The sequence below is a fragment of the Athene noctua genome, chromosome 2 (assembly GCF_965140245.1).
Source record: "Athene noctua chromosome 2, bAthNoc1.hap1.1, whole genome shotgun sequence".
Lineage (NCBI taxonomy): Eukaryota > Metazoa > Chordata > Aves > Strigiformes > Strigidae > Athene > Athene noctua.
In genome coordinates this window covers 148,512,109-148,540,014 of record NC_134038.1, presented here as the reverse complement: position 1 = coordinate 148,540,014, position 27,906 = coordinate 148,512,109, and the positions used below count along the sequence as shown (strand labels likewise).

At 39.2% G+C, this 27,906-nt stretch overlaps 1 protein-coding gene across 2 annotated transcripts; it reads left to right on the top strand.

The window, feature by feature from the left end:
* The first annotated feature begins 620 nt into the window (after positions 1-620).
* DYNC1LI1 (dynein cytoplasmic 1 light intermediate chain 1) lies at positions 621-27,586 on the top strand. Of its 2 annotated transcripts, XM_074900594.1 has the most exons (13): positions 622-853; positions 1,191-1,264; positions 12,420-12,536; positions 14,185-14,415; positions 17,736-17,905; positions 19,111-19,204; positions 20,808-20,943; positions 21,320-21,431; positions 22,785-22,844; positions 22,972-23,016; positions 23,984-24,104; positions 24,271-24,429; positions 25,806-27,583. In XM_074900594.1, exons 1-13 carry the CDS (start codon positions 711-713, stop codon positions 25,916-25,918), a joined length of 1,575 nt encoding a protein of 524 aa, XP_074756695.1. In that variant the 5' UTR covers positions 622-710; the 3' UTR covers positions 25,919-27,583. The 2 variants fall into 2 exon arrangements, with proteins under 2 accessions (XP_074756696.1, XP_074756695.1); XM_074900595.1 differs by lacking the exons at positions 12,420-12,536; positions 14,185-14,415 and having other exon boundaries at positions 621-853; positions 25,806-27,586.
* Positions 27,587-27,906: the final 320 nt, after the last annotated feature.

Sequence of the window (27,906 nt, the reverse complement as noted above, 5' to 3'; positions counted from 1 at the left end):
CATCTACGTGCTTGCCTGCTTGCTTCTTCTAAGACTTCTAGCAAGAGTTGTGAAAACGATGGCGATTTGACCTATTTTTTTTTTTTTTCCAATTCTAAACCAACACTTATGAGAAAAGAACAAGTAACAGGCAGGCCTCTTGGAAAATATAAGACCACCAAGTCCCCCAAAAAAGGCATGTCTCACCCCTAGCCGCACTTACTTTTCTTGGATGCGAGGTGCTTCCTTCAGGGCTGGGGCTGCCCAGGGCGCAAGCGGCGCTCTGCACCCAGCAGCAGCAGCTCCCTGCCCCACAGCAACACCTCGCAGCAGTAACCGGCACAAAGGCGAACGACGGCCGCTCCACCTCACCGGAGCGGCCCTGCCTGCGGACCCTCCGAACGAAAGGCACTTGCTCCCCCCGCTCAGGGCCTCCCTCTCCTCTCCCGGGGCGGCTGCTAAGCCCCCGAGGGCCCGGCGGGCCCCGGGCCCCCCCCCCGCCGTGGGGAGGCGGGCGGCGCGCGCCACGCCCCCAGAGGGCGCGGCTCGGGGCGAAGCGCTCGCGCTCGGGACCCCACGGCGGCGGCTGCTGCTGTCGCCGCCTCCGCGCGCGCGCCGCCGCGGGCCCCGCCCCTCCGACCTCCCAACATCCGGGTTCCTGTCAGCCGCCGCGGCGCCGCCGCCCGCTCCGCGTCTCGGGGAGGCGGCGGGGCAGGGAGGAGGCAGCGAAGATGGCGGCGCTGGCGGCAGGGAGAGCCGCTTCCTTCGGCTCCTCGTCGTCTGGGCTCGGTTCGTCCGCCGCGACGGCCGCGACCAACAACAACAACGCGGAGCTGCGGGCAGGCGGCGATGAGGACGATGGGCAGAACCTCTGGTAACCGCCCGCCCCGCCCCGCGGCCGGGGAGCCGGGCGCGTACGGATCGTTACTGCCCTCGCAGCAACTCCTTGCCCTGCGGGGGAGGCGAAGGGGTGGGGGGCAGTGCCGGTTAATCCCCCCTCCTGGCGTTCAGCCCCTCTCGGTGAGCTAGGGCTGGGGGCCTCCTCCCCTTAGAGGTGGCCGCTCCTGCCCTGCCCCACCCCCCCCCCCGTCCCCCCGTGCCTTCCCCCCACACGGGAGGTGGCGAGGATGGGGGGCCGGGAGGAAGCGGGACACACACGCACCACCCCCCGCCTCCCTCTCCTCCTAAGCGTTGTCGTCTCTCCGCGCCAGGTCCTGCATCCTCAGTGAAGTGTCCACGCGGTCCCGCTCTAAGCTGCCTTCGGGGAAGAGCGTCCTCCTGCTGGGTGAGACAGGCATCCGGATCCCCTCCCCTGCCGCCTCCAGCCTCGATCCTTAACCCTCCCCCGGGCCTCTGGGGCTCCTCTTGTTTAGTGCCCCCGGGGGGGTGTGTGTGTGTGTGATGGTGGCAAGGTGCTGACTTAACCCTCTCGTTTCTTCCCTTGCATGTTTTTCCTTCATTTTGGATATCTAATATCCAGAGATGCTTTAGATACCCTCCTTATCGTAGGTACCTCGCTATAATACCCTTACTGTCCTTCCCCCACCCTAGTTCCTTCGGTGGAGGGGAGGGGGGGGGATGTTATTGTCTTTCTTCCCCGATGAGTGTTGACTTCGGGGTGCATGCGGGTCCTGCAGCCTTTTCCGAAACCTCCCTTGCCGGTGCTTGCTGGTCCTTCTGGTGCGTCCTACAAACACAAAAAATCGCTTCCGTGGCCCGAACGGTATCAATGCCGGCTGGTGCCTGTCGGCCGGAGGGCGGGGTAGGCGGGATGGGCGTGCTGGCTGTGTCCTGCCCACACGCACCCAGTTTGTCAGCACCAATATCATCAGCAAGTTGGGCAGCAGCAACGGCATCGCATACTGCTGCTGGCTTTCCTTGTGTTAACTGTGATCTCCACCCAGTGTGTTAGTCCAGCCTGGCGTTTGGCAAGGATTAGTAGTTTCAGAATGGGACTTTGGTAGGGCGGTAATAAGATAGTATTCAGTGTTGAGGGAAAGAAAAAAAAATTGCCTGTCAAGCAAAATTAAAAACTTAATGGGGGAGGAGAAGAAATGGATGCTCTCAGTCATGTGTATATATGTATATTATTGCTATTAGTGGGGTTTTTTTGGCTGAAAGGCTATTAAATACTATTACCGGTAGACAATGTAATGAATCCGAGTGGATGGATTTGTTAACTAGCTGCTTCTTCCCTCCTTTGCCAACCTCCCTGTCCCCAGAAAGAACTGTCTGTTAGTATTTGGTAACATGGTTAAAACCCAGCAAAAATATTCATGTGAACTCTATGCATTCCATGATTCTGTGTAGTCTTATGGGTGGTACTCTCTTGAGGTTTTTCAAGTTAAGTTTTTTCCTGCATAATCTGAAAGCAATCACCGTGACCCTTTTCTTCCTGTTTTGATAAGATGAGCAGTGACTTAAAACTATGAAGGGGAATACTGTGCAAGGATGATGGGATGGTCTACCCTTTATTTTGTTGCTCTTTATGTTATGTCATTAAGTAGGATATTGAGATCGGAAGTTCTACTGATATTAAAGAAAGGAAAGATTTCATAATAATTGACAGCTTTTTATATCGCATAATTGGATGTATTGGATAATAAACTGGCTGATTGTCCTTGCTGAAGTTGGAAGATACTTCTTCAAGCTGTGATCCTTGTCAAGAATATTGTGCTCTTATTTTTCTTCTCTCTTTGTAGTCAGGCAGTCTCTCAATAACTGGAGGCTGTGCTTCCTTCAGCACTTCTAGAAAGGGCACTGTAAAATGTTTCCAAAGGTTCATTTAGTTTGTGATGTTTGATCTGTTGTATAGAAATTTTCCTTTTATCTGTTTTATGCAGAGTTTATAGAATGACTTAACGTAACACTTCTTTGGTTTTTGACTGATGCATTTTTTTAAAAGATGTGCGGATTTGCAGAAGGAATTCTGTCTTAGGAATTGTGTTCTCTAGAATGCCACAGTCCAAGAAAAAAAAAAAAGCTTGACATATATTTAGGAAACAGCATTAGATCTGAGGGCTGGCCAGTGAGGACCATGGCCATGTTCTTTGTGAGAATACCTAGTCCATGTATTGCACTTTGCTCTTCACTTGCGAGTCATGATGCTGCTCCTGAAGCACGCTGGCACAGGAAGAGGAGAGGTCTTCTGTATTCTGCATTGGACAGATTCAGTATGTGAAGTTCTTTCTCTTCAGGTTATTGAGCTGTGTGTTTGAAATTTCCCTGTTATCTCACATTTCCTCTGTTTTTAAGCTTTGTTCCTCTAAATAGTTTTGTACTAGCTTTTGTTGTTATTACAAATCACTTCTAGTCATGACTATTTTCAGTTTTATCATTCCTTGAATACTTTTAAGTAGGGTTGTAAAGCTGACCAGGGTTTCACATTGGGGAGGCAAATGTTTGCAGTATAAACAGTTACATTAGTCAGTTACATTTGAAGCTGAAACGTGATATATAGGGACAAATGAATGCTTGTTCTCAAAACAAACTGCATTTTAAAAAAATAAATCCCCTAAGTCTCCAACCTGCCCTCCCCAAAAAAACCCACAGAAGAAACAACCAGAAGAACCCACCATTTAGTGTTGGTTTGTTTGCTAGGACAAGTTCTCTAATTTGCCTACAGCATTTATATTTTTCAAATACTGCATATACTTGTATGCTTAGTTGTTCTGGGAACCTGGCTATGTCTAGCATGCTAATTCTGCTATTTCAGTATTTATTTTTAGCCATGTTAACATCTCATTTTTAAGAACCTGGAAAGAAATTCAAGACATAGAAGTAACTGAAGGAAACTGGAATGCCAAATGTTAATCTCTAGATATGGCACATAGTTTTGTGAGGTGAATATGTAATATGTATACTTATAATTAATATGTAATACTAGTAATTCTCTGCTCAAAATCACACTCGCCTCCCCCCCAAATTAAGTAACTTACAGTTTTATTCCTTCAAATTGTTTCGCTTACATTTTTTCAGTTTCTATGAAGATTTTAAACTTTGATTGGCACCACATATAGCATAAAAGCATTTTTCCATTCTTGTATGAACAAATAATAAAAATGTAAGCTATCCTTAACTTTTCTGTAAGGCAAGTATGCTCTGATTCCTAGGCAGTTCTGTCATAGTGATCATAGCTAGAAGATGTCCCTGCTTTCTCAAGGAAATTGAGTGCTCTCAGTGACATTTCTAGCTACTTTTTCCAGATAGCCAAAGGAGTGTGTTTTTGTTGTTGTTGCTGGGGTTTATTTTCTTTTTTTCTCCCAGACTGTCTTCTGCTCAGTTGTGTAATAAAGGCAGCTGGTCAGAGGAGATGCTTTTTGTTGAGTGTGATGAGAAAACTGATGCTTATAACTGGGAGCAATCTTGTTCATTCCTTTCCTGATATGATTATATTTGAACTAGCAAGTAGAATAGAGGGAACAGCTAAGAAGTCACCACTACAGGTTATGGATGGAATCCATAGTGCTATAGAATGCATGAATGCTTGGATTTAGAGACCCAAACTAATCATTTATCTAATAAACTGCAGTATGCATGCAAGCAGAAATGTTCAAAGTCATTCCAGGATGCATAAGAAAACAGGTTCTCAGCTTGCAAATGAACTGAACAGTTGCTTTCTATCTGGCTTTGTATTTCATACATTCCTCTGTCTCTGAAGCATAGTAGATTCTTTGCCTGGAATTCTAATGATGTCAAACCATCCAGTGATGCATTGTACACCTGATTCCAAGTGTCTGTATTGCACCCTTATGCTCCTACTGAATCACTAGTATTTTGGTTTTCTTTATGCATTTTACCCCACATGATGATTGTGGTGGTTTGATGATGGCTAAATGCCAGGTACCCACCAAGTAGTCACTCTATCAGTTCCCCCCCCCCTTCTTTTTTTTTTTCTCAACAGGGCAAAAAGAGGGAAAGAAAATAAGACAGGGGTGGGGGGGAACCAACCCTTGTGGGTAAAACAAAAGCAGTTTTAATGTAAGCAAAGCAAGGTCTGCACACAGAAGCAATAAGAAAACAGATTTATTCTCTACTTCCCATTAACAGGTGATGTCAGGCCTTCTGAGGAAGCAGGACTCCAATATGCCTCTGGTTGCCTCAGAGGACCAAGAGTGACACCCCCTCACACACACACTTCTTCCTTTCTCCCAGCTTTATACTGAGCAGACATCATACGGTCTGGAATATCCCTTTGGTCAGTTCAGGTCAGCTGTCCTGGTTGTGTCCCCTCCCAAGACCTTGCCCACCCCGTCCCACTGCGGGGGGAATGTCAGAAAGAGCCTTGGTGCTGTGTAAGCACTGCTCAGCAGTAGCCACAACACCAGGGTGCTATCAACACCCTGCCAGCTCCCAGCATAAAACACAGCACTGTGAGGGCTGCTATAGGGGAAATCCAATTCCAGCTCAGCCAGACCCAGTATAATGATAAAGGCTTTGAATTTAGTGCCCAGGGAGTTTCCAACTGCCTTGTGGCCGCATTTTCTCTTTACCCCAGACATCTCGCTTTTCAGGGCCAAGCCTGTTAGTTTGAATCTTTGAGGTCTGCTCCTGTCCAGTGGCTGTCAGGATTCTTGAGAAGAAGTTTCCACAGTCTACAACTAGTTTGCAGGTATGCTTTTCTGTGTGTACATATATTTGGAATGGTCGTATTGTAGAAGATGGTGCATCTTGAAGAGCAGTTTTAGCTTGCTACTTTCTGTTAGTAGACCCATGGAATATAGTGAACTTCAGAATTAAGTTCTGATACAGAAAATTGTCATGAGAGTATACAAAGTAGATATAAAATCTGCTTACATAGATGTGTACTCAACACTATAAAAATTACTTTTCCACTTTATTTCTTCATGTTCACATAGCTGAAAGTTTCACTGTGAGCATTACAGCTGCTTTGTCACTCCTGCTTGTTGATACCATCCTTATTGTTCATCTCAAATGTTTCATAATTCTCTAGTACGGCAGAAGTTACATCAGATAGCATCTTTTCCTCCTCTTCTTGCAACTTTTTCACCTTCTACAGGCGATGAAAGCCTTCCAAGCATAGCCAAGTCTTGTTTCAGTCAGCAGTTATATTTCTAAAGTGTCAATTGTTTTGACAGGGTATTGACCTAGATAAAATCCTAATTGCTTGTTTTGCAGCTACATTTTTTTTAGAATTAAGTAGTACTTCTCCGTAGTGTTCTTCCTGCTATCATACCTCTCCAAAAAGCCAGAATTACATGGATGCTGTGTAGTAAAACTTTAGAACAGCACGGGAAGTTCTGAAATTCTTGAATTGTGTGTATTTTAATTTGCCTCTGCTTTGCTAGAGGTGCTGCTGATTATGGGATTTATCTATGAAGTAACTCTGAAGGTGAGGAACAGTGAGAGGAATTGTGCTTCTCTGTTCTCCAGGCAGGTTAGTGGCAGGAGTATCAATAAAGATCCCCCTTTGATAGTAATATGGGATAATGCTATTTTGGTAGTGGACCTGGGTAAAATACACTAGATGACTTACTGCTGTTTTAAAGGAGAAGGTGTGTATGAGAGATGTATGCTCTTTGCATTCACTAGAGAATTCTCTGCAATACTTAGCTTTCCCTGACTGTGGGTTTCTCCAAGCATAAGTAATACTGTTACTGCTGCACCTGTTTCCACCATCAGACTGTGTATTCCTGTGGTGCAGGACGTGACAAAAACCATGGTTGAACAGTTGTCTATGATCTGCTTTCTATCATGTTGTAACACAGAAGTGCAGTTAAGGTGCTCATCAGAAAACTTACTTAATTTTTCAGTGCCACAAAGATACCAAGTGAATCATATGTGAGGGGAAGGACTTAGCTGGTGGAGTAAAACAAACTTAGAAGGGAAGTTTTTTGTCCAATAAGTAAACTGTATTTAGAGGCAAGTTGTTTGAAGAATTTATATGACCTTATTGTGAACTTCCACGTTGTTTTGAGGCCTTGTAGAGAAGGATCTCATCAGCATAATTCTTCTGTTCTGTTCTCTGAAAGCAAGCTAAATTTGGCTTACTCTGATTATTTTTGTCTTGTTCTGCGAAAGGCATTCCTCAATTAGTCTAGTATGTGTAAACAAGTCTCTTTCACTAATATACAGCTGTAGAAAAGGCAGTTATTAGCTTGTGAGAAGTATTTTATCTTGCAAATAGCTAGAGTACACATGTGCTTGGTTCTGGTAGGAAGATGACTGTTGTGTCTCCACTCCACTGTATTAGAATTCAGACATTCCACGTGGTGTGGAATAGAGATTGCTCTGTGATTCTGGGAAGGCATCTTTGCCCTGTTTGATAAGTCAGGTTTGGGTTTGATGACTTTCTTCTATCACATTTAAGTGAAGTGGGTTTTTTCTATAAATAAAAATATTCAGTATTTTATGTTAGAAGATGTTGTGAATTGTTCTACCCAGAAGCCGTCTTTTGTTTTGTAAAAAGTGTAAAGCTAGTTCACAAAAATATGCCTTTTGGGGTGGGTGGGAGGGGTTAATTAGGACCTTTATCTCTAGTTTTGCTTGGCCTTGCTTGAATGTGTTTTCTGGAGATGAGTTGCATAATTCCCATATCCAGCTGAATTTTTGTTGATGGTTTTAAAACACAAAAAAATTCCATCAAGGAACCAGTAGGATTATAGATTCCACACAATTAAGTGCATCCAGGGCTTTTCAAAGAGCTGTTGTAAAGAAACCAGAGCCCTGGATGGGAGGGGGACAGACCAACAATAGTGGTGACACGAAAGAAACATTCACCTCTTGCTTCTTTGCCCTGCCATATTTTAAAGCAGACTTGACACTTTACAGTAGAGAAACAATTTAAATAAGAAGTTAAAACTCAAGTCTGTCCTGGATATAACATACTGATTGCTCTTCCATGTACAGACTTCTGTGAGAAGTAAAAAATGTCTTAAGACAAGTGGAAATCTACTTCTGTTTTCATTTTCTAAACTAAAATGTGAAAATGGCATGAGTAGTAAATGTTCTTAATTTTAAAATGTTTAATTGACAGTTTAGAGAAGCTGTGCAATAGGGAGCCTAAGTTCTCTCTAACGTGATCGTTTATGGTTGAACAGTTAAAGTAGTGCTTCATAGGTATGTGCCTGCTTGCCCACATTCACGGAAGGCAATTCATTCACCTCGTTGCCCATCCCTCCCATCTATGGGTGACTGCTCTGCTAAATTCTGTATTGTAGCAGAACATTTCATGATCCTCCATTTTCTGCTCAGTAAACATACTTGTTTTTACCTGGAGTAGTGAGAAGGGAGGGGGCTGGGCAGGGTTTTGAATTATGGCTTCTTAGATCTGTGAGGGCAGCAACAAGGAGCAGGTCATTAAACTCTGCGTGGTAGCCAGAGTAGCACCTTGGACAGAGAAGCTTTGACGCGCACAACCCCAAACTTGGGCTCATCAGTGGAGTGAAGCATAGTGGCGTGGGATAAAAATGAAACGGCTTTTGTTTAGTTAAGTACAAGACTTTTCCATTTTGTTAACAAGATGGTGAAATACAGTGTGTAAGCAGACTGGTTTGGCTTTGTTTCAACTGCTTCCGAGGCTGACTTTTCTGCAAAATTAAATCTGTTGTCTCTCTTTCACTTGTGCTCAGCTTTAGTGTGTAGCTCTGCTTGTTAGCATCACTTCTGTTTCCTCACTGTAATATTAATGTGTAAGTGCAGTTGTGCAGTTTGATGTAATGAAGAATTTTAGTTCTTTAGGATTTACTCTGGAAAATAATGACCTTTTATGTTACTTGCAAAAGAAGGATGCAAAATCTTAAATTTGCAACAGTCTAGTTGATTTTTATTCTGCCTTGCAAATCTATATTGAGAATTGCATGTCAGAAACATTTTGCTCTGTGAGCTTACATACAGAAGTCAATTGTTGAGCTGTTTATCACACAATTAGAAATAAAGAAGCAGTCAAAGGATGTACTGTCTCAAAATTTTGGAGGGAGGATGAGGATGATGACTTTTCAAAGGTGCATAAGGCTGTTTTATATATTGCTTCAGTAGCAATTAAAAAAAACCAAACAAAACTGTTTCATAATATTAATATGCAAAGATGTTCCAGTCTGAGGAATGGGAAATTTCCCTTTTGTCTGAAACTAAGCAGCGTTACTTTTTCATATACTTCAGAGATACCCAGAAATGACAAAAAAGATAAATATGCGTAAGTGTCTTAGAGTCTGTAATTTCAAATGCCATATAATGTGTGTGCATATATGTGTATTTATTGAGAAATTATTTTTCTTTTAAAAATATATATATATATACTTTTATTTGTATCTCTGGTAGTACTTAACACTAATTGCGTTACTATGCTATACATTATCCATCAAATCTAACATAGCTAATAGACTTTAATTTCCTCACAAATATTTCCCCCCTCCTCTGGTGGAGAGAAGCTTCTCTACCTACTAAAGGTGTTACAGCAAAAGTTTGAGTTTTGAAAAGTCTTAAAAGCTGCTGTTAGCAAATTCATTCTAAATGTATATAATGAGATTGTTAATAACTATTCAGGAGTTTTAAATAAGCACTGGTTTAAGATTGATTTGTATTTTGATATTCTTGCTGAAGAGTAACTACAAAGCAAAATTATACTGCTGCTTTTTCTCAGCATAACTTGATACATGCAGTGTTGACTTTTCAGGTGGTTTATATTGAAGACATTAGGTTGGAAAAAATAATAACAAGGATACAGATACATTCGCAGCTGTCACAATTTTAAAAGGTATATGCAACATACTAAAAATAGAAAGTAGAGGTAGATGGAACCTCAAGTCTTGGCATGTTCTCTTGTCCAAGGCAGTCATCTTTACTTAACTTTTTTATGATGAATTGTGTGGGCAAAAAGGAGGAAGTCCTTATGTCATATACAGTAGTCCTGGTTTTACTTTCTGACGCTTTTTCCATAACACTGACTAATTTGGCTTAAATCTGTTGAGAACTCTGGATCTCTTGTGGAATAGGGCATGTTCGGCTAGGCAGCTATCTTGCACCCTTGCAAGGGAGGTGACCTATTTGTAGACTAGTTAGTTTATGCATTGCTAACTGGGAAGTGGTAGAGTCCCCATCCCTGGAGGTGTTTAAGAGTAGGGTTGACATAGCTCAGAGGTATACGGTGTAGTTAGGAACTGTCAGTGCTAGGTTAATGGTTGGACTAGGTGGTTTTCAAGGTCTTTTCCAACCTAGATGATTCTGTGATTCTGTGAACTTGTCAGTATTGCTTCTACCCCTTTTCTCCACAGATCTTTAGGTTTATCTTGTATCATCTGCAAACTACTATTCTCTTCAATTACCTGGGTAATTAATGACAGTGGTATCAATCCCTTCAGACTTCACTGATGCATCATTCTGGCTTTTTAGTGAATGATGAGCACTGCTCTCTAAATGCAGTAACTCGTCTGATACAGTTATGTATGTCAGTGATCCACCTACCTGATCTTGGTGTTTTGAAATGGGTGGATATTTGCTTAGGAGAAGGGAGTAGAGAATCTTCTTCACAGAACAGATTAAGTAATCCTGTGATGAAAGGTTGGAGTGACTACTGTGTGTGCGTATGTGTCCAAAGGTACTAACTTTACATCAAATCAACTTGCCTTATGCTGTACTAATAACATTTCTTCCTGTGTGGAGTCTCAATATAGTTACTGGAAAACAAGGAGGGAAAATAAATTCCAGCTCTTTGACGTAAGATATTAACTGTACTGAACTTCTGTTTTCTTCAGGCATTTGGAAATATGGGAGTGGGTAGGAAATCACACAACACAGCCATGATAAGTAAGGGGCTTGTGGGATGTATATTTCAAGTTTGCCTATATTGTTTAGCATTAGCACTGTCAAACAGTAAAGTTGCATAGATTAGCATTTGTATGTTTCAGTTCAGACTGCTTAAGTGTGTTTAGAACTTTTAATAACAGATGTTTCTTAGACTTGTTGTTAAGAACATTTTGTTAAGAACTGGCAGATGTACTTTGCAGAAGATGCTAAACTTTCCCAGTGCAAACGCATTGTAATCTTTATTGCCACCTATGTGAAACAAAGTAGTACATAAGAGAATTTAGCTAGAAGTCAATTGTTCTGAGAAACTAGGAAAGCTGTTAAGTGCAACTCCTCTTTAAAAGGAATAACAAATTTTGTTTTGTATTAACTCTTGGGCCTTCTACTGGCACAAGTTGATTGAAGCTGCCTGTTCAAAAAGGTAAAATAACAGAATGAATCATACAAAAATTGTTGGCAAAAGTAATAGCAACTTCAGCAGCATAACATGTCAGTGCAGCAGCTCTTAATAAAGTCTCCCAGTTATTTGTAGATGACAAATTTAAGAAGCTTGAAGTACTTGGGTGAGGTCAGAGGAGGAATTGTAATTCATCTCTGGTGACGAAGCTTGAACTCTTCACTTCTTGGGCAGAATTTTTATTTAAAAGAATATTCTCACAAGAAAAGAAAAATAAAAAATAGCTGTGCTTTCCAATCTTTATTTAAAACTTGCTATAATTGTTGTCTTAGGTGCACCTTGATTTAATACAGTTAAGGAACTAGCAAACAAACTCTTAAATGTTGAACAAGTTAAACTGATACAACTTAATTTTTCACTTAACTTCTCTATACTTAACCAGATTTTAAACTTCAGTTTTGGTCTTACTCTCTCCCCCCCCCCCCCCCCCTTAAAAATATCTTTTCATTCCATTGAGTAAAATCCCACGGGCTACATAAACAGTCTCTACGTAGAGTATGATCCTGTTTCAGATAGGCTGGTTAGTGGCATAATTGCATTTGTCAATAATTAGAAATAAGATTTGAAGCTGAGGTGTGCACTCTGAACAGATGAATGAGTTGGGCAAAACCAGCTATGTTTCAAAACTTTAATGAGCTCAGTTGCCCTGTTAGTATATGGTTTCCTTCTTGTCTGTATGAGCCAACACAGGCAGGACACAGGAACAACCACAAAACCACGGATGAAATGCGAAGAACAAATTTATGCTCGTTAACTTGTGACCTGGGGGATCTCCACAGCAACACCCAGGTAGAGGTACGCAAGAGGGGACACAGGCAACACAGAGCTTGGTCTTTGCTAGCCAGAAAGAGGAGAAGAAAAAAGATCTTGAACCTGTTGCTTTTGCCTGTGTATGTCCAGGATTTTTGCAGGTGTGCTTTTCCACTGTGCTTTGATCTTTTCCACAGCAGGGCAGGAATCTCAAGGATGTTCAACAGGGTACCTCTGAGTCTATCACAGCCTGTCTTATCTAAGCGCAGACATTCTACCCATCAAGCACACAGAGCTAAGCAACAATTAGTGAGATAGATGTGTTTTTTGGAACCCCAGCTGCAAGTCACTTGAGCATGTTTACAATCCTCCTTGCCAGTCTTCCACTGTATTCCCACATTGCCCCAGGTGGTTTTTATTATGTAACTGTGATTAAAGATTGAGTGCTATCTAACTTCTGTCTCTCCAGGTGAAGATGGAGCAGGTAAAACTAGCTTAATAGGAAAAATTCAAGGAATAGAGGAGTACAAAAAAGGAAGAGGAATGGAGTATTTGTATTTAAATGTGCATGATGAAGATCGAGATGGTAAGTTTGTATTTCTAATAATATCTTAAACCAGTTTGAAAGCAATGGTTCAGTAGTGTGATATTTGGAATGACAGTGGGATGTTTTTCTTTATAATTTGCAGGAGTCCAGTTTAGGCCATGAGTGAATTGTATCATGAAGTTTCTCAGTGTGATTTCTTTAGCAGATACCATGAATAACCACCTAAATGATAGAGAAGGAGAGGAACCAGTCAAAAGAAAAGGCTGAAAATAAAAGAACAGGGATGCAGTCTTAGCTGTAATATTCTGAATGGATGTGCATTCCTCGGGCCTAGAGGAAAACGTGCCTAGGCTCTTATTTTCCATCTCAATTATTGTAGCAAGTATTTATCTTTTTGAACATATAGAGAAATCTTTTTCTTGGTGGTACCAGAATCTGCAAGACTACATACCATGTACTGATGGGTAGGAAAATGTACACAATGCTAAAGAAAATACTAAAAACAAACAATAACCAAAAAAAGCCAAACCACCAGCCCAAAAACTTGTAGGAAGGAGAAATAAAGTAGAAGCTCCATTTCAATTGGCTTGAGTTGCTTATGGCTAGAAGGTAAAAAAGGTTTTTAAGATCCAGACCCCATATACATGCAGTTATGGAATGGGTAATTGATGCTTATCTATGGGGAAACGAGGGCCAGAGTATGACCAGGCACTGTAGAGGTGCAATGAATTACCTAGAGGTAATACTTAAAGGGAGTGGGGTGTGAGTAAGGACATACTGGGAACTGTGGGGAAAAATGGGAACTCTTGTTTATACTAGAAGAACAAATATAGATAGGAGAACCAGAAGAAGTTGGCCCCTTTTCTCTTAAATCACTTACTTTCCTGACTTCCATGTCTGGCTGTTGGTCTCAAAGATGACTTAGGGTTAAGATGATTAAGGGTTTGATCTAAATGTCTTCCCCAAAATTTCTGTAACAAGTAATAAAAACTTATTTGAAGGCAAAATGTAATTATATTAAGCTATCTAATTTTGAATCAGCAGCTCTTAATTTACTGCAGAAGTGTCTCCACATATTGGAGTGTATGATGTTTTTGGGGGAAAAAAGCAGTGGGATAGTCTGTTTGTATGGTGATTGTCCTTTTACAAATCTGAAGGAGGACTTAAGAGACAAGAAAGTTAATCTAAATCATCAAAAACTTGCAGTTCTGTTCCAGTTTTCTGAAGGGCTAAGGTACATTATGTACTTTGAGTTATATAGGCATATCACATTGGAGTTTTGAAGGGGGGGTGGCAGTCCTTGAGAGCTGAGCAGACCAAGGGCTGAGAACAGATCCCTGAATTCACCCAGTTGCCCCTTTTCTAAGCTGTGTCTTGAAGAAAATGTTTTCCCTCTCTAAAATGGTGAACATTAATTCTGGAAATGTTGGATGCTATCTCTGGATTCTCACTTTTAGATAATGTATTTAAGATCAGTTATCAGCCATTAAATATCAGGGTTCAGAAGAGGAGGGTGGTCTCCACAAGCTGCAGTTTGCTGTGCTGTTACGTATGTTCAGCTGTCTGATAAAACGTGTCATCTGCTTTCTTCCTTGTATTTTACATGTCTAAAGAAGATTTAATAGCCATTAAGTAGTGGACCGTTTCAAGTAAGTCTCATAAAATGTTTTTCCTTTTTTTTTTATAGACCAAACAAGATGTAATGTATGGATTTTGGATGGTGACCTGTATCACAAAGGTCTTCTTAAATTTGCGATGGAGGCAAGCTCTCTAAAGGACACTCTAATTATGTTGGTAGTAGATATGTCTAGGCCTTGGACTGCACTGGATTCTTTACAAAAATGGGCAAGTGTTGTAAGAGAACATATTGACAAGTTAAAAATTCCTCCCGAAGAAATGAAAGAAATGGAACAAAAGTGTGAGTATTCTGCAAATAGGCCGGAATCCATTTAAATCAAATATGCCTAATGCTTTCTGCACCATTTAATTTCTCCATTGCAGTCTTTTTCATTCTTTGGAAATGTTACTTAAAAGTTATCAAGTTAGTTATCAAGTTATCAAGCAAGTTAGGCTTCAAATAAGTCTTGGGTAGCTATATGAACAATACCAGTATTTCTTTCTAATAGAAGTACGTTAATTTAGAAAAGAAAGTTTTCAGAGTGAACACAGCTGAATTTACAATCTTGCTTCTTACAGATTTTTCTAGATCAGATTCTTTCTGCAAGTGAAAAAACTTCTTAGTTTTCAATTTTTTATTTATCTTATTTTAAATGCAAATCACTGCATCAGCTTCTTAACTGTTCCTGTAATTAGTCTAGAGAATCTGGTACCTGTTCTCTGCCTACCAAAAATGTAAATGTTGAGAGGATTCATGACCACATGGTAATGCCTGGGCCCTTTATAGTTGAAGAGTTTTATCATCATTATTATTGATACTAAAGCACCTATATGTTTGGTTTGGCATGTATATGATATAGATCTGTCAGTGTCTTGTCTTTTTAAAAACATGCAGAGCACAAAGATTTTTGCAGGATTCCTTAAACAGTGTGACTGAACTCACAAACATCCTAGCTCCATATTTCTTCTGGGTAGCCACTGTATTTCCCTTGGGATACTAAAACATAAGTCTTTCCCACTTGTCTCTCAGTGAATTACTACAAGGAAGAGCATTTGAAAAAGCTGTGTGTTAAGATCAAATAGCGTGATTAAACTGGTATGTTCTTAAGCAACTGACTACCAGATTGCTGAATAGCTTTTTTGGAAATGCAGGTGGGTAGCTGTGCTGTGATAAAGTAGCCCATAAGGTGACAGTTGTAGATACTCTGGAATTTGGCGGAGGGGGTTGTTTTGTTTATTCTTTTGAGAGAGATTCTTCTAAGGGAAGTACGTACCATCCTTGAGAATCATATCTTCCACAAGAACTTGTTTAGGAGGGAGGAGCTGAGCTCTTTTGGATGTGGTGTTTAGTTTGGTTTTCGAGGGTTGATGTGTGTTTATTGAACACTCACACACACACCCTCCCCAACAGTTTCAGCATAGGATACTGCTGGATGAAAGTAGTAAGGATGCAATAGCTCTGGTAGCAAAAATGTGTACCTAATAGTTTTGCTTCTTTACTGAGTGAGTGAACAGAATAGTGAAACTCTACAACTCTACAAAATTCAGAAAATGTAAGTGATGAAGTGAGTCAAGAAAAACAGCTACTCATTAAAAGTTTTGTCTGCTCTCTTGTTTGTTTATCATCTGGTCTAATTCTTACAGATATTGATGGTATGTGTGTGAGTATAATAGAAGCCCTAGACCCGGTCCAGATATGACTGGAAGCTGCTGTTGTTTCGAACCTCCTGTGATGTGGCTTCATGCATTGCTAGGCAGGCAGCAGCTTGACACTGCTGAAGGAGGAGGGAGGAATCTTGCTTGCCTGACTTTTGGCTATGTGCTCCTATTCTACTCTTGTCAGGCTCGGTGCTTCCGAGAAGCTCCTGTGAGCTGATTTAACTTGCTAACAGGACTGAAATCTACTGAGGGTTTGTGTGTAGTTTTCTGGAGGTGTGCTGCTGTGCTTGTCTTCCAGTTCTAGCAACTTAACTCCACTCAGACAGACCCTGTGAGGACTAAATCTGGTATGGGAAGTCATTAGGGAATAATACATAGCAGCAGTCTGAAGGGTTGGAATAGTTCTTCTTGTTACTGAATTCATCTGTCTAATGAAGCCTTTTGGCCTGGTCACTTTAAATGTGTCTCTAAGGAAGACCTGAGGTTGTATTCCACAGTCTTTGAACTGTGATACATTAAATCAGTCCTCCTTTTTACTGTTTTCTGTATTTGTAGAAAAATTAGTATGTTGTGATCATAAAACGGGAATTTTAGGAATCCACTGGAGGACTTCTACCACTGGAATAGTGTGATTTTTATTTTAGCATGCAATTATCCCAGAACAGACAGGATGCTGTAGGAAAGATTCCCTTGAGTGGCTGGTATGTCTTGGTGAGAACTCTCGGTTTAAAACACAGTCAATTTGGGAGGCTCTTGGAAGCTGTCAGACCAGACTGAAGTAGCAGCATTCCCTGAATAAGAGCCTGAGTTGGCTGTTCAGATAGTGGTGATAATCTGTGCATGTACTTTTTGTTATTGTGAACTCCAAAATCTGTAGAAAAGTTGGATAATCTTGGCCTAATACATACTTTTTTTCTCTAGGGTATTAAGTCTTGCTCTGTTAATATTTTTTTAGATATAAACTCAGAAGGCTTCAATCAGTTTAGTGAAGGTAGGGCTGGATTAACATAAATCAGGACAAAGCAGTGAGAATGTATGGGAGTAGTTAGCTGCTAGTGTGCATGATTCAGCTAAATTGTCTTGCTGCCTGATTTTTTGGCTGAATCCGGGATGTGTTACTCATGGAAAGGTAATCCATGGGTTTTGGTAGAATCCTGTTTCTGCTGTGTGAAACAGGTCATGTGATACGAAAGGTACAGATTATTTATGCCTAATATTGCATCCCTGACTGTAGGAATAGTAAGTGACTGTGTAATTAGAGGCTCAGGTGTGTGCATCAGAACCTGACAAGAGTTAAACTTAAAACATAACTTTTTTCTAATTCTTGTTAAGGTCTGACTTACCCTCCTTGCTAAATTTTCAAGTAGTCTGATCTATTGTAAAAGCATAACAAATATTTAATATGCTGTTAACTAATTATAAGATAGTTAATAACTACTGTTTGTGTACTCTATACTCTTTGCTTATTGCTACTGTAGATTCACTGTACAGAGAGAGAGAAGCGTGGACAAAGGGTTTTTAGGTAAAACCTGGTATATGGTAGCAGCTAAGCAATATGTGTGAGGCTTAATTCTGTTTATTCTAACAAACTCTTCTATTAATTTTGCCAAGAAGAATGCAAGGAAACCTGTGTACTTTAGGAAACATATCAAGCAATAATAGTTAATAGCAACCACTTAGTGGTTCCACAATGATAAAATAAAAATGGGTTCATGTTGTCCTTATGGACAGTTTCATCTGATCATGTTCTGGCTGCTGATAAAGCAGATCTCAAACTTACTAGTTCTCTCTCGTGCTGCGTAGAGCAAAAAAATAGTCAGCACTTGGTGCATGCTCAAAATTTTTCAACATAAAGAAGCAGAAGTACTATACAGTCAACAGTGCTAAAGATCAATCGCAGTGGAAATCATTGTTGAAATAATAAAGTAGCTGATCTTTTAATATAACTTTTTTTACTTTCAGTGGTAAGAGACTTCCAGGAATATATAGAACCAGGCGAGGATTTCCCAGCTTCTCCACAGAGAAGAAATACTTCATTACAGGAAGACAAAGATGACAGTGTGATTTTACCCCTGGGTGCAGATACACTAACATGTAACTTAGGCATTCCAGTAGTAGTAGTTTGTACAAAGGTTTGTTTCACATTTTAGGTTTTTTGCATATTTTATTTAAGCAACTCTGTGAATTGTGGATTTGGGGTGGGAAGCATGTGGTTCTTAAGTAATTCTGAATTCCTTGCATAAGAATTCTTTAAAGATGTTTAATGTTGAAGGTTGGTTATCTTCTGGAAGCCAGACAGAAGTTGGCTAATCCCAAGTTATTTGGGGATTTGCTTTTCCTCTAGTTCTACCAGTTTTCTAGGAATTGAGGAATACCTCAGACCTGGGTTTGCTCACAGAAGTGAGCTAGTCTGTAAGCAACTAGAATTCCCCTGCATCTCCACAGTCATCCCTATTCCGCAAATAGCATTTTGGTAGGTTATTTTATTATTTCTGATCTTTTTCTGGAGATTAGTATCCTTGAGGGTTCTATTTAGTAAAGTGCTGCTCTACTAATTTTCCTCAGTTCTTAAGGTGTTTCTGTGATCTGTTTTGGTTTGTTAGATATGTAGCCATATTCTTAGTCTAAAGAAAAAAATGGTGTGCTTCTCCTGTGGCTGTGTTTTTTTTTTTGTTTGCTTTTTTTCCCTGGCTCTTCTGTTCACATTGGCATTAAGCATACTGCATCTGCAGCCTCTGCTGGCCCACAGTGAAAGAATAAACCTTTTGATGCATACGCTGTTCCTTCACTGGAAGGCTAATCCTCTCATTTGAAAAGCACCTTTTTTTCCTCACCTGCTGGCACCTATTATTCCTCTCTCTCCCCCCACCATTTTATTTTTCTGCTTCCACATTTCTTGCTTTTGCCTCCATTTGGAAAAGGGCTAGTTAGTAACTGGATAAAAAAATCACTATGTCCTGTAATACCACAGTGTGTAAAAATACATCAGGCAGAAAATGGTGTTATTCAGTGGGTCAGTCTTCAACAGAGAATTTGAGTTATTGCATTGGAAAGGGAGAGGGGGAATCAATGAAAAATGGCAATCCCTTTAACTCCCAAGGTAGTGCTGACCACAGTACATGCACATCAAGTTATATATATATATATATATATATATATATATATATAAAAAAAAAGTTCAGTTATGCTTCTAAACTATCTTAGCAGGTTTTTGTTTTTCTTTGAACTACCTGCCCCACTCCATCCCTCTTGCCCAGTTGTGAACTGGATGTTAGCAGCACTGCTATTACAATGGATAACTGAAAGTGGTGTATTAATTTTGTGTTTATTTTGACAGTGTGATGCCATCAGCATTCTGGAAAAAGAGCATGACTACAGAGATGAACACTTCGACTTCATTCAGTCACATATCAGACGGTTTTGCTTACAATGTATCCTTTAACACATCCTAAAGATAATGACTCAATTAATTCTTTACCTTAATTATGACCAGTTCAAAAGAATACTTGCATCTGTACCAAAGTAGTATGCAGCTCCTTTACTGTAGCTGGCAGTCTGCTTCAAGCTACCCCTGTGACAACACTGAGTTAAACTCTTCTGGGGTTTTTTGTTTGCTTTTTTAAAGAGCTGCAAGAGTCTAGACTGTCCATGTCCCCTTACCATGAATTTCTTCACTTGCCATCAGTTCGCAAATCAGCATATCTTAGCTGACAAGTTCCCTAAAATAATAAGATAATTCATGTATGATCTTGGTTCAGATGCACATAAAGCATGTTATTCTTCTTGATGCAAATACGCAGTCTTTTCAGTGTTCAGTAATTCCAGAGGATGAGGTGATGAGGGAAAGAAGGAAGGAAGGAAGTGTGAATTGGTATAGGAAGGATCCACTGGCTTCTCTTGTACAGAGACAATGCACATAAGCTGTCACTGTGCTGCTATTCTTTTTTAAACTTTTTTTTTTAAAAGACGTGTATAAAATACTGTTTAGTATTGTTTAGTCACCTAGACGTGCGAGATCTAGATTTTAGATGTCAGTACTATGCCTACGTTGTCTTGTCATCATTTGTGGTGTGGTGAAGTTTAAATACTGTTCAAGAGACCGCAGTTAACAGCTGGAAAAATTAGTTCAAGAACTTGAGACCTCAGTTGAGTACCAAGATGGCACTCCCTTCAGAAAGCTTCTGAGACCTAGTTTTTCGAAAGGAATTATGGATAATTGTAGTATATGGAGAGAGGAAGAATACAAAAGACTAGTAGAAATCCGTCTCAGTGATTGCATATGCCATATGCAACTTGGAATTCTAGTCTAAACCACTGAATGGGAATCAGATTCCATTATGTAACTTTCTTCCAGAATTTATTTCTACATGCATGCAATACAAATGAGGGGGTTTGGCATTTTTATAATCTGAAAGTAAAAATCACTCAGATCTTCCCTGGTTGCTTTCATTAATCCTGTGCATAAGATATGTTAATTTGATACTGAACCATGCTAGAATACTAAGCACTCTCCTGGTCTTCCAGTAACATACACAACACAGCTTGTTTGCCTTCATTTTGTTCAAAAGCAAATCACTGTATAATGTAAGAACTTTTGCTCGCCTAACTTAAAAACCTGAGTAGGAAAGTGAAAGACCTTTGGTCTTTTTGAAACTACTGGTGTTAATGTTGTAGTGTCTGTCTTGCAGGATGGGATAATGACAAGATAGAAGGATATGGCATGGCAGTTTTTGTTCACTCAAGCAGAAGACAGTTTCGAAGGCATCATAGTGAAACTGCTGGTATTGTGGGCTTTGAAAGTGAGAAGAGCCTGTACTTTAAAAGCAATAGCTGAGTTGGCCTAAAACAAATGCAGAAAAAGATTTAAGTTACAAAACATCTTATTTCAAAAATGAAGTGTTGGAACTTGTTTGACATTTGATTTTTGTATTCCCCCTCTAAATTCTACAAAGTAGATAATCTTTAACAAAAAAGGGTCACTTTAGTATCTCTTACTAGCCACTGAACTGAGTTTTCTTTAACAAGTTTATTCAGATGGGGCAGCACTTATTTACACTTCAGTAAAGGAGAACAAAAACATTGATTTAGTGTATAAATATATAGTCCAGAAGCTGTATGGATTTCCTTTCAATGTTCCAGCTGTTGTTGTGGAAAAAGATGCAGTATTTATGTAAGTTACCTGCATTATTATGTGTATGTGACTACAAAATGTATTTGTGCAAGGCCCTAAACAGCATTTAGAGCCTTTTTTGTTTATGCTTTTTAAAGTTCCATTTAACATTCTCATGAGTTGGAGTTTGGTGAGTGCCAGTGGATTAAGATTACAAATACCTGCTGCTCCAAAGATAAATGTTAAAGACAGAGATTTTGCTCTTCTCTGCTGTGACAAACCAATCTCTAACTAGTTGTACTAATCAATACCTAGCTTGTCCAGCAGAATGGAAGCTGTGACAACTTTCCTGGCTTTGTTCTCTGCATTTCAGGATTGCATACAAGAACAACATGAAGTAACAATACAATTTAAAGCCAAATAATCCTTTATCTAGTCCTGCAGGTTGGGATAATGACAAGAAGATAGGAATATTGCACGAGAATTTTCAGACACTAAAAGCAGAAGACAGTTTTGAAGATATCATAACAAAGCCACCAGTCCGAAAGGTAAACTGTAATGTTTTGGCATTCAACATCTATTTATTTACCTGTCAGTTTTTTACCATTTCTCTTTCTTTCTCTTTCTTGCTTCCAGTTTATCATGAGTGTAATAAACTGGGTGGGGTTTTTTCTTTTGCCTTTTTATTTTAAAAGTTCTTCTTTAGTTACAAAAAAATCACTACGTGTTTTTGTTCTGTGTAGCTCTTCTCCAGGTTTCTTCTGTTGCTGTTACATGGTTCAAGACTACAAATATACCTGTTTTGCTTTAATACATATTTGGTATTGAAAAGTTTAAGTGTCATTTAACTGTTGGTCAGGTTGAGTTAGTATTTTTTAAGAACACTCCATTTTGCTCTGAGTTGCTTGTAGCTTCAGAATGCTACTGGAATATTTAAAATAAGAAAGCTTGAGACACTATAAAATGAAAAATAAACATGTGAAGACAGGTTCTAAATACATTCAGTATATTTTCCCTCTCATACTATTTAACAAAAGGCTTTGACAGAACTGAAAACATGTGAAGTTGTTGAACAAAATGCCAGCAGCAGTGGACCCCATGTGTACAGAAGTTACTGAAGGCAAATATTTATATGCTTTTTCTAACAAAGTGAAGAATTTAGGACTGATCTTATTTCCCAGCGTGACTTATTTTAGCTGAGAAAACTAATACTGTGTCCTTCCTGCAATCTTTAGGGAAAAAATCAAGACATATAAGTAGTGTGTCAAACAAGCGTCCAAGGAAAATGTAACTCTCTTTTTTTTTCTTTTTTTTCATGCTTATAAACTTTAGGCCTGGATTATAAACTTTTATACTGATATTTGCCATGCATGCTTTGGCAAAGTTTTTGTGGCGAGCTTATTTGGAGGGAGAATGCTTGTGATTTAAAGCCTAGAACTGGGATCTGAGATGTCTTTGTCCAGTTCATACACCAGTCTTAATGCAGTGCAGGTGAAGAGTCACTTTTGCCATAGTTATCTATAAAATAATACCAGGGTGGGGCCTTGATAAGTTAACAGAGATGTGAGCACTCTGCAGAGTGTGTGCATCTGTAAATGTTTCTTACTGATCCTGAGACCCCTGGATGTGCCTTGTAATGGGTTTTTCTACAAGTAGATCTAGAGACTTATGCCTGCCAGGTCAGAGGAGTTAATGATACGTCTATTTCCCTTCTAATTAACTTAGCTTAAATGGAATAATGAGGTAGCAGTCTTAAATATAGAAAATGTGATCTGCAGTCCATATGGTATTTTACATATTTACTTCATTATTGAAAACCTTGGTCATATTCACCAGGAGGTATAAAAGGAAATGCATTTCTTTCTTTCAGTCAAAATGATGTTAATGTTTTTGTATTTCAGTTTGTTCATGAAAAAGAAATTGTAGCAGAAGATGACCAAGTGTTTCTTATGAAACAGCAGGTAATTTTTCTGCCTATAAAACAAGGAGGCAGTGTTTCGTTTAACAACATTCTGAGTACAAATTTGCGTTTGTATTCTTAGTCACTGTAATATCTAACAGTACATGGGTTTGTTTGTTTTTTTGCAGTCACAGTTGGCAAAACAACCACCTACTGCTGCAGGCCGGCCAGTGGTTAGTAATAAAAATTTTAAATATCATCACATGAAAATGATTCAGTTCCATATATTTAGAGGGTTGCTTGTTTCAATTGCACTATCAAATATTCTTTGATCTAATTTTTTAAAACTACATAACATTTAAAGTCTACATCGTATACTGCTCTAAAATTATGACAGTTCTTCACAGCTAGTCACGACAACTTGTATTGACAGCAAGGGCTAAATATCACAGCTTTACTTTGCATATGTTAGAACGCATCTAAGCAGTCAGTCGACTCCCCTTTCTGTCCCAGTAGTGTGCCAGGGAGCAAACTATTGTCTGAGTTGTCTTGATGAGTTACGTATCCTAAATTTGGCACTATCTCTCTAGGAATATTAAGACTCTAGTATAAAATTGTGGTCAAATGAAAACTATGACATAATCTACATTTAAAACACAAGTAAAATAACCAAAAAGTAACACAAGTCTAATGGAGAGCATGTGATCTTATAAAGGTAGCTTTACCTCTTCAGATGAACTGCAAATGTGAATTGTTATCCTTGGATGATGATTTTTCTCCTGGGCTGCATTTAGCCCTTTAAACAGTATTGGTGATATGTGTTGTCTTTACAAGAAATTTGGTGTAGTTCCTCTGTGATCTAATAAATGCAGTTTTCGTTACGGTCAGAGGCACTACCCTGTAGCAGATGGATTTTCAAGTTTCTCATTGGGATAAAAGAATAGCTTCACTAGTACTTTAATTGCAATAAAGTTAATATTTTTAAGAATGTTACACAAGTGTGAAAAAACTGGTATACATTCAGCAGAATCTAATCCTGTGTAATTTCAGTTGCACAGGATACTATATTATTTTTTTTTTAAATAATAAACTGAAAAATAAAAAAATGCTTCATTTCATGTACTCTTACACTGAATGATTTAATTCTGTAGAAGATTGATCAGTTCAGCATTGGAATTTATTTTTTTTTCTTCTGCATAGGATGCCTCTCCAAGAGTTCCTGGTGGATCTCCTAGGACACCAAATAGATCTGTAACATCAAATGTTGCCAGTGTTTCACCTATTCCAACTGGGTCTAAGAAAATTGATCCCAATATGAAAGGTACCTTTTCTTATGAGGGCACAAATGCGCTTGGGGAAGTAAAATAGATGCTTTGCTGCTTTTTATTAAATATGCCTATTTAGATTGATTAACACACTAAGTATTTACTTAGAAAATCTCTTTTGTTTTGTGTTGGGTTTTTTTTTTTTCCTCTCTCCTCTTGTAGCTGGAGCTACTAGTGAAGGAGTCCTGGCTAACTTCTTCAATAGTCTCCTGAGCAAGAAAACTGGTTCTCCTGGTGGCCCTGGTGGTGTTGGTGGCAGTCCAGGAGGAGGTGGCACTGGAGGTGCTGGCAGCAACTTACCACCATCAGCAAAAAAGTCAGGTATGATTAACAGTAAAAGATCAACTAAATTGTGAGCGGTGGATCATTCCTATTAGAATCGTTTATCAGAAGTATGAACACTGTAATATTTAACTGAATGTTTTATTGGATATGGTTTTTGCTTTTGTTTTCACAGAGTTCAGTATTGCCTTTTTATGGCTCTCTGAGCAAAGAAAAACTCTTGATGTAGCTCTTTAAGCATGAATTGTGTCCACATGAGTTCTTAATTTTTTCTTTTGCTCCCCACCATCCCAATAAAATGGCTTATGCTATAAACCCCTTTGATTATTATTATTCAGATATATTGGGACTCAATTTCAGGTTTCATGGAATTACCATAAATACAAATAAGTTTGGCTTAGATGTGGTCTCTTCACCTTCCTCGATATTTGCTGGTTTGTGTTTAGTGTTACCTTTGAGACTTGTTCTTCATATTTGAAGATTGGCTATTAAAACAGTAGATTGAGATTTGAGAATTGCTTCCTCCTCAGCAGTTACGAGAAATTCCTCTGTTTGTTAGCTGGAATGTTGGCTGCTTTGACTCTGATACAGTATTAGTTTCATTAAATATTTGAAGAGCAGCATAGTACATCTGGCAAAAATTAGCTTTGTGGATGGTTCCTGTTAATTTGCATCTTCAGAAAGGATGCTGGGACACTGCTAAAACTACATGTCAGAATTTTCCTGTACAGCCTGAGATACTATGCCCACTTCTGATGGCATTAGACACTAATAGTCTGCACTGCTTTTTCCCATATCGTCTGCTATTCTTGTGCTAGAACGTGGCAGGATAGAAACCTAGACTGGGGAGTAGGCGTTAAGAGTAAAATGGTGGGGGGAAAATGGTGTGTTTTAAGCTTGTGTCATGTCTAAGGGTGACTGCACAAATACTTGTGCCATTCCAAGTTAGGGAGGAGATAAGGAAAAGGACTGGCCATCTGCAGGTCTCTGTGCACCCATAAGCAGCAGTGTCGGGTTTATGCTGACCAAGTATGTAGAACTGACTTCACTGGTCTGTGGTGAAACCCCCGATTTCCAATCAGAACTATTTAAAATACATATGATACAGAAAATTGTACAGAAGTATTCATAACTGCTAGCCTTAATAGATCTTTCTGTATCTTATATTTTACATTAACTCTTCATATACTGGCAATTAATATATAATTATGGCAGTTTCTTTGACAAATTGTAAATATAGAAGGATGTCTTTCTCTCTATTGTTTCCTTTCTGCTTCTTCTGAGTTTTGGCCTTATGCCTTTACTCTGCACCCAGAGTGTGTAGTAACAATTTTGAGGATTAGTCTGATTTGAGAATTAAAGATAACCAAAACTGTTTCATAAACATGACTGAATGATATGCATTTATTTTGTAGGTCAGAAGCCAGTTTTAACAGATGTTCAGGCAGAATTGGACAGAATTTCACGAAAACCTGAAATGGTCTCTCCTACAACACCTACATCTCCCACAGAAGGTGAAGCATCTTGAAGACACCAAATAAAACCAATTGTTCAGTTTTTCTGGGATAATTCAAACTTGCCTCTGCCTCTTTCTTCAGTGACTGGAACTAAAGAACTGAAATATCTTTCAGAACACAAACAGTTGATGTCTGTCTTTCTTTCATATGTGTTGCCCAGCTTTACAAAAGGGAGCTGTACAGATGGAAAACAGTTACCACATCATGTAGGAGTACTGTTCACAGTGCAAGAATAGTAAATTAATTTTTTTCTGGGTTTTGTTGAAAAGTCCGTGTAATTCTGTAAAATTGCAAGTATGTCCACTTAAGTGATAGGGGTTGCTTAGAGCAGGAAGACTGATACACACCACAGGCACTTAATTTATATCGATTTCCCAACCTGTTAGGCAAGTTTAATACTATCTTAAATAGATTAACCTCTACAGGAGAGAACAACTAGTTTTTGAAAGAGAAGATTAATTGCACAAAGCTGTAACGACAACAATTTCCAGTTATATTTGAACACTTCATTTGGAGTACAGTTAAAAAAAAAAATCTCTTTGATCTCCACTGAGATTTATACTCATTCAAAAACCCATGCAAAAATTCATTCCAGATATAAGACTAAATTAGTGGCCAGTTTTTGGGGGGGTTTTCTCTTTGATTAATTTCAGACACCGAATAAAAGATGTATAAAGAAAAAGCAGAGGTTAAATGTACAGATTATCACTATCCAGATTTGTCTATATATATATGGCTCAGCCTTAATGTCCCCCACTGTTTCCCACATTAGTTATGGTTTAAAATTGGTCATCAAAACTGTAATCAGTTAATAAAGTATTCTCTGCATTCAAATTTAAATAACTTTCATTGAAGCCATGGTGTTCTCATTTGTTTACAGTTAAATCTAAGGATGTGGTGTAAAACATCTTAAAACATGCTTTTTATATTTTACCTCTCAGCAAATAATATCGCTGGTAGATATTTAAACTTCCTTAAAACATTGTTTCTGGAAGGAAATGGGCAATTCTGCAGTGTTTGTGCCTAAGAGTAAAACTATCTTACCGACTTGGGTGGTTTCTGCTGTGATGTGTTTCAAAAGCACACTAGTTACACTGAGGATCCTGCTGATGACTCCGGTGTATCGTCTGAGTAGTTGACTGAGGTTAGGACTTTACTTAAGCTTTCAATACACAAATGTTGAGCATCACTTTACTGTTTTGCATGAAGTTTGTGATTGCTTCCTACTGATAGCCACAGAAAAGGAAGGTGTAAAAAGTATATTTTGATCAAATGATTGCCAAGAAAAATTGTTAATGAGTTCAGGTTTTCTAGTTTTATAATCAACATCTTATGTTACTTTCTCCAATTACTGAGAAAATGTAAACGCTTGAGGGGGGTAAATCCTCTTTATTTTGAACATGGTGGTAGGTACTCTTCTCCAGTTCCTGCCTTCTGTGGTGGTTTGAGTGGATTACCTCTGTATTTTTGAAATAGCTAAATCTACATGAGAACAACATTTTGTGGCTCACTGAACTTTGTAAAGTTAAGCATACTCGTTAAAATTGACTCAGAATATTGAATTGTGGACTGTCAAGTTTCGGTAGAGATTCTTAACTATGGATCAATTGTTCAAGCTGGAGTCCTTAAAATTTTGCTTATGGCAGTGATTCAGTAAAGGTGGCACATTAGGAAATGCATGACCTGCTGATGAACAACTCTATAGAATAAATGATGTCTTGAAGAAAAAAAAATTAAGCTTCCAATCATGGATGCAGGGTATGCATCAGTATCAGAACAGTTCTCTAGATTCTACAAGCTCCTTGAAACAGAATTTGAAATATGCTTGAGAGAAGGGGGTCCTGGTCGTATCACTAGTATGCTTTCTCCTACAACTGCAGTGGTATGTGTTGGGAGGGTGAAACTGCATTTTAGGGCAACATCTTAAACTAGTTGGTACTGTCTAGGTTTTGGAAAGAAAACCTTAGCTCCTGCAATCTTTAATTTAGTTCATTTGAGC

What these genes read in the sequence shown, in the direction of transcription:
- DYNC1LI1 (XM_074900594.1), top strand. Translation starts at nt 711, where the DNA reads ATGGCGGCGCTGGCGGCAGGGAGAGCCGCTTCCTTCGGCTCCTCGTCG. An exon ending in GAAGAGCGTCCTCCTGCTGG is followed by an intron (nt 1,265 to 12,419) that starts GTGAGACAGGCA and finishes CTGTCTCTCCAG; the next exon opens with GTGAAGATGGAGCAGGTAAA. An exon ending in AATTGATCCCAATATGAAAG is followed by an intron (nt 24,105 to 24,270) that starts GTACCTTTTCTT and finishes CTCCTCTTGTAG; the next exon opens with CTGGAGCTACTAGTGAAGGA.